Genomic DNA, 10,000 nt, shown 5'->3' on the forward strand with positions numbered 1-10,000 from the left:
TGTGTCACAGTTAAATTCGCTGTATAAACAGTCAAGGCAGCGTCTCTGGTGCATCGGGCAACTAACAAACCTCAAACGTTTACTACCCAAAGACCCCGTTAATAAACGTAAAAAAATAATCAGAAATATCACGGGGTGACACTTCAGGTTTACAAGAAAAACTAAGGTACAAATAAGAGGACAAAAATAACACTCACGTAATGGTGATAACTTTAAATTTATACAAAACATAAATCTACGTCTGATTACACATTTACACTGTAACACTTTTTATCTGTTCATCTGCTGAAGCAGTGGGGTTTAAACTGGCTTTCAAGACCCAAGTATCATCTGCCCATGCAGGGGATTCATCTGCCCAAGCAGGGGCTTCATCTGCGCAAGCAGGGGATTCATCTGCCCAAGCAGGGGATTCATCTGCCCAAGCAGGGGCTTCACCTGCCCATGCAGGGGATTCATCTGCCCAAGCAGGGGCTTCATCTACACAAGCAGGAGCTTCATCTGCCTAAGCAGGGGCTTAATCTGCCTAAGCAGGGGCTTAATCTGCCTAAGCAGGGGATTCATCTGCCCAAGCAGGGGCTTCATCTACCCAAGCAGGAGCTTCATCTACCCAAGCAGGAGCTTCATCTGCCCATGCAGTGGCTTCATCTGCCCAAGCAGGGGCTTCATTGGCCTAAACTCTGGTTTAACCACCAATGCAAAGGCTCCAGGGACTATAAATGCCCATGTAAAGACTATCCACCCACCCAGGAACGTCTTTACTGCCCCAGGGCTTTCCTCTGTCCAAACAGGGGCATGTTCTGCCAAAATAGGGGCTCCAGATGCTTCAAGCTGAGGCTTCTTCTGCCCAAGTTGGTGCTTCATCTACCCAAACGGGCTTTATTTGCCCGAGGAAAGACTTCATCTTTCATCTGCCCAAAAATGAGTTTTCTCTACACAAGCTTGGGCTTCAAGAGCCTTATTTGTTTTATGGACCTTTTAAGGACTTTATTTTCTTAGCTCTAACTAACAAAACAGGGGATTCTGGGTACTTTATCCATCCAGTCATTGAGGCATTTTTGTTCAGTGTTTGGTCAGTGAGAACTGGGACAAGCAGTAATACGTGGAACTGCTTAGTATAGTGTAGTTAGTGTTGTGTGTTTATTTTTATGCTTAACCCAGTTGTGTTATTTGTGCTGCATGTGCGTCAAAACCGCTGGATTGTGTTGTATCCCGAAGGCGCCATGTTTAGTAATTAGCCCTGCACTAGCCACGTAGCTGAGGTTTTCTGGTATGTTGCGGTGAAGATGACAGTCCTGTCTGTACCGTATTCATCTCTGAGGTTGTGTATAACTGGGAGTGGATGAAATGGTAGAATTCTGGTTACCCACATAACTGTAGCCTCAGAGTCAAGATGGCTTCCAGAAAGATCCTTAAACACTCTGGATACAAATCAAATGTGACAGTACAAAAATGGAGTGGAAAAAAAAAACCCAAGAAGTTTGTTTAAATCGCACCAAATATTTCACGGCAGTAGGTTCGGTGGTTTACTGGAGGTAATAAAGTTAATCCAGCGTTAATCCAGACTGATCTGTGTTATGGTTTAAGCCGTGAGATACGAGTTGTCTTAATAAATCTTGAACGGTGACGCAAAATGATCGCATAAAATGTCTAGTGCACATAGATGAAACAATTTGTTAACAGTCTCTTGAGTTGTATACAAATGGCCATTTTTTTCCACGGCATGACGTCATGGAACTTTTGGCACCAGAAAATCTTCTACAGGCCACCAGGTTACTCACAAAACAATACTACTGTTACTTTTTTTTTGTAGCCGTGTTAATGTTAGCAGACTAGCTTAAGTTTTACTTGTAGCTTGTAAGTTACTTGGAGCACGGTGGCTTAGTGGTTAGCACGTTCGCCTCACAACTCCAGGGTTGGGGGTTCGATTCCCGCCTCCGCCTTGTGTGTGTGGAGTTTGCATGTTCTCCCCGTGCCTCGGGGGTTTCCTCCGGGTACTCCGGTTTCCTCCCCCGGTCCAAAGACATGCATGGTAGGTTGATTGGCTTCTCTGGGAAATTGTCCGTAGTGTGTGAGTGTGTGTGTGAGTGAATGAGAGTGTGTGTGTGCCCTGTGATGGGTTGGCACTCCGTCCAGGGTGTATCCTGCCTCGATGCCCGATGACGCCTGAGATAGGCACAGGCTCCCTGTGACCCGAGAAGTTCGGATAAGCGGTAGAAAATGAATGAATGAATATAGGGCACTTCATTACATATCCTTCTTCACTCGAAAGGCATCCTAGCGAGCACTTCATCAAGAATCACAGCCTATACAGCACTGCATCACGTTCTTCACCGCATCACTGCACAAACAGGAGCCTATAGGGCACTGCATCATATATTCCCCACTTGAAAGGGACCCCAGATGTTACTTCATCACATTTTCTCACACAGCACAGCATCCTGGAGGGCACTTTATCATGTTTAAGTAAAGTAGCCAAGCCTATAGGGCACTACATCTTGTTTCTTTGCACACAGAGGAGCCTATATGGCACTACATCACATATTTCCCACTGGCAATGACTCTTAGCTGGACCTTCGTCACATTTCCATCAACATCGCAGCATACTAGAGGGCACTTTATCATGTCTGAGTAAAGTAAAGGAGCAAATGATGCAGTACATCACATATTCTTCACCATATAAAGAACAGCCACTGGGGCACATCATCAAGTTTTCTCCACTTTCTCCACTTTTTCACCACTGTATCAAATTTTATATATTGTAAGTCATATTGTAAGGGAAGTCGTTGCCTAATGGTTAGAGAGTTTGACTCCTAACCCTAAGGTTGTGGGTTCGAGTCTCGGGCCGGTAATACCACGACTGAGATACTCTTGAACAAGGCAGCGAAACACCAACTGCTCCCCAGGCACCGGAGCATAAATGGCTGCCCACTGCTCCGGGTGTGTGTTCACCGTGTGTGTGTGTGTTCACTGCTGTGTGTGTGCACTTTGGATGGGTTAAATGCAGAGAACAAATTCTGACTATGGGTCACCGTACTTAGCCGTATGTCACATCACTGTCACTGTAACCCAGAGGGACACCCAGTCACCAATGGGGCACTAAAGTGTTCCCCAGTGTACAAAACACTGAAACTAGAGACTCCTTCCATAAATGTTGAATAAACACCTCCTTACAGAAACCTTTTGCGTTAAATGACAATATATGGCTTGGATTATGTAAGGGTAATATACAAGTCCTTGTGTATGTCAATTAAACCCCGTGAAGGTTCACTTTCAGTCCCCGATATCACTAATCTATTTCTGTAAACACACCTACTGCTGCTATAGATTACGCCGTTTATAATTTTGGTTCATATATTTTTCTTATTCAGGCATTTGAGAAATCCACATGAACTGCGGCTGGAAGACGACGTGGGCGAAAGTGAGAAAGTGGAAACAAGGAGACAGAAAAGTGAAAGCCATAGAAAATTCCACGGATAGAAATAACAATTTTTGTCAAGCAAGTAGTGAAACTTTAACATAGGAGCTAATGTGATAGGTTTTATTACATATATGCTTTCATTGCTTGGATATAATGTTTATACTGATTCTAAAAGTCTTTACGATATTTTATGATATATAGTATATATTTATAATGATTTTAGAAGGCAATATTATAGGATATATATTATATATATTTATAATACAAACCTTACATCCATTTATTCTGCACAACGTGAACATTTTGGTACACAGACATATTTATAATAAACACATTAAAGCTGATTAACATATAAACAGATATATAAATGTATATAAATATATATAATATATTCCCATTTAAACTCTTACCTGTTTTGCTCTCTCTCTCTCTCTCTCTCTCTCTCTCTCTCTCTCTCTCTCTCTCTCTCTCTCTCTCTCTCTCTCTGTGTCGCGCGCGCACACGGCTTGTTCGATATAAAACTCCGCGCGCTGAAAAGTGCTCCAAGTTTCCACAGAAACAGTGGGCGGTGACGCCGCGTTAAAGCCCCGCCCATAACCGGAAACACTAAATATGGTCATGTTACGGCTTCATGAATAAACAATTACTTAACAATCACCCATAATTATTTACTTTAAAATAATTTCTTTCAGAATGAGAATTTCTATTTTCTTTTTTTTTTAAACATAGCAAGTATGTACCATTTATTTATTTATTTGTTTGTTTGTTTGTTTGTTTGTTTGTTTAATATAATTATTATTATTATTATTATAGTTGTTGTTGCTATTATTATAATATTATGGTATTACAATATAAACTATTATTATTATTATCATTATTATTATTATCAGTAGTATTAATAACTATTGATATTATTATTATTATTATTATTATTATTATTATTATATTATAATTATTATTATTGTTATTATCGTTATTATTATTATTATTATTATTATTGTTGTTGTTGTTGTTGTTGTTGTTATTGTTGTTATTATTATTAACTATTATTATTATTAGTGTAAACACTATATAAATAAATAAATGTGTCCTAAATTCTGTGAGCTCTGTATGACACCTGCGCACTCTTTATGACACCTGCGCACTCTGTATGACACCTGTGTGCTCTGTATGACACCTGCGCACTCTGTATTTACACCTGTGCACTCTCTGTGACACCCCTGCGCTGTGTGACACCCGTGCGCTCTGAATAACACCTGTACACTCTGTATGACACCTGTGCGCTCTGAATAACACCTGTACACTCTGTATGACACATGTGCACTCTGTATGACACCTGCGCACTCTGTATAACACCTGCACGCTCTGTATGACACCTGCATGCTCTGTATGACACCTGTGTGCTCTGTATGACACCAGTGCGTTCTGTATTTACACCTATGCACTCTGTGTGACACCCCTGCGCTCTTCGTGACACCCGTGCGCTCTGAATAACACCTGTGCGCTCTGTATGACACCTGTGCACTCTGTATGACACATGCTCACTCTGTAAGACACCTGCACGCTCTGTATGACACCTGCGTGCTCTGTATGACACCCCTGCGCTCTTTGTGACACCCGTGCGCTCTGGATAACACCTGTGCACTCTGTATGACACCTGTGCGCTCTGTATCACACCTGTGCACTCTGTATGACACCTGTGCGCTCTGTATCACACCTGTGCACTCTGTATGACACCTGTGCGCTCTGTATCACACCTGTGCACTCTGTATGACACCTGTGCGCTCTGTATTTACACCTGTGCACTCTGTGTGACACCCCTGCGCTCTTTGTGACACCCATGCGCTCTGAATAACACCTGTGCGCTCTGTATGACACCTAGTGGACAGAATTACACTCTGAATTTTAAATATTATGTTATGTTTTATGTTACAGCAATTCATTAATATACATCGATTGTTTTACACCTTATGACCAAAAGTGTGATGTATTTCCTCCTGTCTACAGCTGTCTACCGGGTTTTTGTTGCTAAGCAACCTGTAAGGTTCTTAAAGTGCATTAACACATGTGGGGTGCACATATTTTAGCACATCTATTGAGTCTATCATTATTATGGTATTAAAGAACCTTGAATTCAATTAAAATAAAACTACTTAATCAAAATAAGAATAATTAAAAACTGAAATTAAACATTTGGACAAAATATAACTTTATTAACAAACGGACATGTTTTCAATCAAAATAAATGTTTTTTGTTGTTGTTGGTGTTGTAAGATTACACATTCATTTCAAACACAAATCATTTCTGCACCTGATTAATAATAAAAAAAAAAAAAAAATTCATGTCCAGCACTTACAGAGTGGGATACAATCAGAATCAGCAATTCTGGTTACAAATATAGAAAGTTTCACATATTTAAAAAATAAAAATAAAAATTGGACCTCGACACTTTCACCTACATGGAGAGATGTTCAGCTTGGAGTAGCATAGCATAGTGTCAACACTTCAAGATTTTAGAGCACGTGCGGGAACGTACACACACACACACACACACACACACACACGCACACACGCACACGCAGTCTCTCCAGGTCTTTTAATATCATATCAGAGACAGGGGATTGATGCATCCTCTATTTTAGAAGGTGAGACGTGTTTGTGTATGGGTGAGACAGACAGAGAGAGACAGAGTGAGAGAGACAGATGTGTGTATATATATATATATATATATATATATATATATATATATATATATATATATATATATAGAGAAAGAGACATGTGTGTATGTGTATATATATATATATATATATAGAGAGAGAGAGAGACAGATGGAGAGAGACATATATATATATATATGAGAGAGAGAGATGTATATAGAGAGAGACAGAGACATGTGTGTGTGTATATATATATATATATATATATATATATATATATATATATATAAATAAAAAGACAGAGAGAGAGAGCGAGAGAGAGAAGTAAAATCTGAATGCACTACATGGTACTGAGCTGGATGACTGACAATGTGAGAGGTCTGTTATTGTAAACCAGCGGTGTCATGTCTTATCCACAAAGGGCCGGCGTGGGTGCAGGTTTTCATCCCAACCGAGCAGAAGCCACACCGGATTCCACCTGTTTAATCAGCTGTTCTTGGCCTTCAGTAGACTCTGGTGTGGCTTCTGCTTGGTTGGGATGGAAACCTGCACCCACACCGGCCCTTAAGATAAGATCGGAGACCCCTGTTGTAAACAAACACATATCACACATCGCTCCTTATGCTGAACTGGAGGCTACAGACGCTCGGCTTTGTTAGCCTCGTAGCTCAGGCGCCTGACTAAAGCTGTGATGTTAATGTAATGTTTCATTAATCAGTGAGTTCACGGGTGTGATTTCGGTACCGTTTGTGTTCTCAATATTGCGATATTTCACACACACCAGCGAACGAAACTCCGCCTCCCATCAACCACATCATTATTTAAGCGTACATTTGAGCGACGCTAATTCTAAACATGCATTTACTCATAAAGGGAAATGTAGTGTTGTCCCACGGAGCACACAAGAGAAACATCCGGAAATATTTCCTCAGGGTTTCTACGCTTAAGGTAAGTAAGACGTTAACGATTATGTCGCAACGTCTTTAGTGTCGTACAGGAATAAAGGAAGTCTAAATAGCAGTGGGTTCATTAACACACTCACGTGAGGATTTATCCCGGGACGGGGTTAAGTGTGAAAGGTGTGACAGGATTTCTACATGGTGTAAAAACACTAACGGGGTGTAATAACTTACAGCACATAAATCCACTCAACTCAATGCTTCTCAGAAAGGAAACGATGCCACGTACGTTAGCAGAATGCTAAACGCGTAGCCATACGATTCCCTTATTAGTCATGAAGCTTTAGTGTGAATGTGGAGAGCACACACACACTCACACACACACTCGCACATTTACACGCACACACACGGTTTAATGCAGCAGTACAAACTTTGACTCTATATCTGTTCCCAGACCCGAAGCCTGTGTAACCGTAGAAGCTCCTCCCCTAATGATGAAGGCTCCACCCCCCTGTGATGTCACATCAGGACTCTAGGAGTGCCATTGAGCACCGGAGCTTTAACTCCGCCTCCGCTGCTGCAGCCGGGAGAGTCGAGCTGATCGTCTAAACAGTTCCTCCGGACGACGGTCAACTCAAACACCTCGTGTATCGCCTTCCTCAGGCAGTGGAAATTGTAGTCTATCAGACCTGAGGTGAGAAAACACACACAGTCAACAGTTCTCTTCTCAGGTGCTGTGCGTGTGTGTGTGTGTGTGTGTGTGTGTGTGTGTGTGTGTGTGAGAGTGTGTGTAAGTCTGTTACCTTTCTTTTCGAAACTCTCCTCTCTCAAAATACACACCAGCGCCAGGAACTTGGTGACCTCCTTCAGGTAGAGCACAGTGGTGTTGTTCAGCTTAATGATGGCCAAGGAGTCTTTATCGTACGCAGAGCCACTGCCATCCTCCTTCAGTCTGAGAGAGAGAGAGAGAGAGAGAGAGAGAGGGAATAGAGTGATGCACACACACACACACAGCGACACACACACACACATATGCGTGTATATGCTGCCCAGTGATCACACACTCAGGCAGCATCTCTCTAACCCATAAATGCAGGAGACGTCGATGACCACGTCGATCATGTCACAGCACAGCTCATATGACTGCATGTCCACAGGAGAACTGTCTGTGGCCACATAGATCTTACTGAGGACATCAAACAAGAAGGCCTTCTCAATCCCAGAGTTCTGTTCACACACACACACACACACACACACACACACACACAAACAAACACACACACACACAGCATTCGATGGGGAAAAAGAAAACAGTTCAGCACTGCATGGATAATAGACACTCACACCCTCCGACACGCCCCCACCCCCTGACACACCCGCGCCCCCTGACACACCCGCGCCCCCCGACACACCAGTGCCCCCGCCCCCTGACACACCCGTGCCCCCGCCCCCTGACACACCCGTGCCCCCGCCCCCTGACACACCCGTGCCCCCCTGACACACACACCGATATGAAGATGTTGAGGAGGTTCTCCAGTGTCGGCAATTGAGGAATCAGCTTCTGCACCACTTTACTGAATGCCTCAAAAATCGAGTGGTCGTAGATGCTGGTCAAGTAAAAGCTGAAACACACACACACACAAACTTGGTATGTAGAAAGAAAAACCAGATGGGTTAATAATTAAAGAACATGTACTTGGTTCATGCTAATCATCATCATCATCATCATCATCATCATCCGTTCATTTCAGTTCTTTGGTCAAGTTTCTCTATTTAAAGCACAAGCAGCGATCATAGGGGTCCAAGCACTGCTGATCGAATGGATGAATGTTTAAACCTTACTTTAATAAATAAAGCTGTGATGTTAATCTCCCTACATCATTCTCACTTTGATGATTTCTGTGACGGTTTGGTTTACTGTCCAACGTTAACGTGCTTCAGAGAGACTCGAGGTTCACCTGAGGTGCAGTCTGTCGAGGCCGGCGTCCGCCAGGTCGTCGTTCGCCCTTTGGTGGATGTCTCTCTGCGTCTCTATCTTGTGGTCGTCTGACAGACCGTCCACTTTGTGCACGAACACCTCGAAGTTGATGTTGGGGTTGATTCTGTAGGCGCGGGACACGGTGAGGTGCAGACGTCCCAGAGCCTCCATGTAGTCGTCCTGCAGGAAGAGCGGCGTTCAGATCAGGTTCACACCCACACGTCTGCCCCACGGCTCATCTAATGGGCGGGGCTAATCTGGGCATTATCACATGGTGAAGATCACCGGTGGTGAGAGAAGAACGACCCCAGTGAGGAAAACAACTTACCTGAGCATCGATGACGAAGATGAGTGCTCCGGTGCCTCTGAAAATCATCTCGTAATCAAAGGTGGGGTCGAAGAAGTCGACCTGTCCTGGGAAATCCCAGATCTGAAAATTCACAAAGGAGCTGCTGCTGATGTCGTCTTTATAGATCTTATTAGTGCTCTCCAGGAACAGCGTCTCACTCGGGGGCATCTTGTGGAAGACCACCTGGGATACAGAGAGAGAGAGAGAGAGACAGACAGAGAGAGTTAGAGGGGAGGAGAGAGACAGAGACATAGAGGGGGGGGACAGAGAGAGTTAGAGAGAGAGACAATTAGAGAGGGGGAGAGAGACAGACGGACAGTGTGTGTGTGTGTGTGTGAGTATCAGAAGAAGACAGAACCAGGTGGAGATGTGAGTGTGTGTGTGTGTGTGTGTACTGAGTACTGCTGAATCTTCACACCTTCTGTATAGAGGACTTGCCACTACGTCTCAGCCCCAGCAGCAGGATCCGGGGCTTTTCATTGTCCTGTGAAGGTGAGATGTCCTCCTCACTGTCCTCTTCTTCATCCTCCTCTTCCTCATCTACACCGTAACCAAAACCGTCCTTACACAAATCCTCCTCTTTACGGAGCTGATGGTGGTGAAGAAGAGGAGCAGGAGGAAGATGATGATGAAGAAGAAGAGGATGATGATTATGATGAAGATTTGCCCTGGAGCCGGACAAACTGTCTCCGCTG

The 10,000-nt window shown here is 43.4% G+C and overlaps 2 protein-coding genes and 1 long non-coding RNA gene across 3 annotated transcripts in view; 1 reads left to right on the top strand and 2 right to left on the bottom strand.

Moving 5' to 3' along the window:
• LOC125145796 overlaps positions 1 to 3,811 on the top strand; it is a 10,018-nt gene extending 6,207 nt beyond the window's left edge. Inside the window, exon 3 of the long non-coding RNA XR_007144257.1 lies at positions 3,369 to 3,811. This is a non-coding gene — a long non-coding RNA (uncharacterized LOC125145796). The remainder of the gene's footprint in view (positions 1 to 3,368) is intronic.
• Positions 1 to 3,954, bottom strand: part of fhl3b (four and a half LIM domains 3b) — an 18,240-nt gene extending 14,286 nt beyond the window's left edge. The window contains exon 1 of the mRNA XM_027174639.2: positions 3,829 to 3,954. The gene's annotated coding sequence lies outside the window, so the exon portion shown is untranslated. The remainder of the gene's footprint in view (positions 1 to 3,828) is intronic.
• Positions 3,955 to 6,346: 2,392 nt separating this feature from the next.
• rragcb (Ras-related GTP binding Cb) overlaps positions 6,347 to 10,000 on the bottom strand; it is a 3,876-nt gene continuing 222 nt past the window's right edge. Inside the window, exons 1-7 of the mRNA XM_027174635.2 lie at positions 9,724 to 10,000; positions 9,285 to 9,488; positions 8,937 to 9,136; positions 8,486 to 8,600; positions 8,063 to 8,205; positions 7,782 to 7,930; positions 6,347 to 7,667 (exon numbers count right to left, since the gene is read on the bottom strand). The exon at positions 9,724 to 10,000 is cut by the window's right edge and continues 222 nt beyond it. Of these exons, the coding sequence (XP_027030436.1) occupies positions 7,498 to 7,667; positions 7,782 to 7,930; positions 8,063 to 8,205; positions 8,486 to 8,600; positions 8,937 to 9,136; positions 9,285 to 9,488; positions 9,724 to 10,000 (1,258 nt within the window). The 3' untranslated portion in view covers positions 6,347 to 7,497. The remainder of the gene's footprint in view (positions 7,668 to 7,781; positions 7,931 to 8,062; positions 8,206 to 8,485; positions 8,601 to 8,936; positions 9,137 to 9,284; positions 9,489 to 9,723) is intronic.

The sequence above is a fragment of the Tachysurus fulvidraco genome, chromosome 10 (genome assembly GCF_022655615.1).
Source record: "Tachysurus fulvidraco isolate hzauxx_2018 chromosome 10, HZAU_PFXX_2.0, whole genome shotgun sequence".
NCBI lineage: Eukaryota > Metazoa > Chordata > Actinopteri > Siluriformes > Bagridae > Tachysurus > Tachysurus fulvidraco.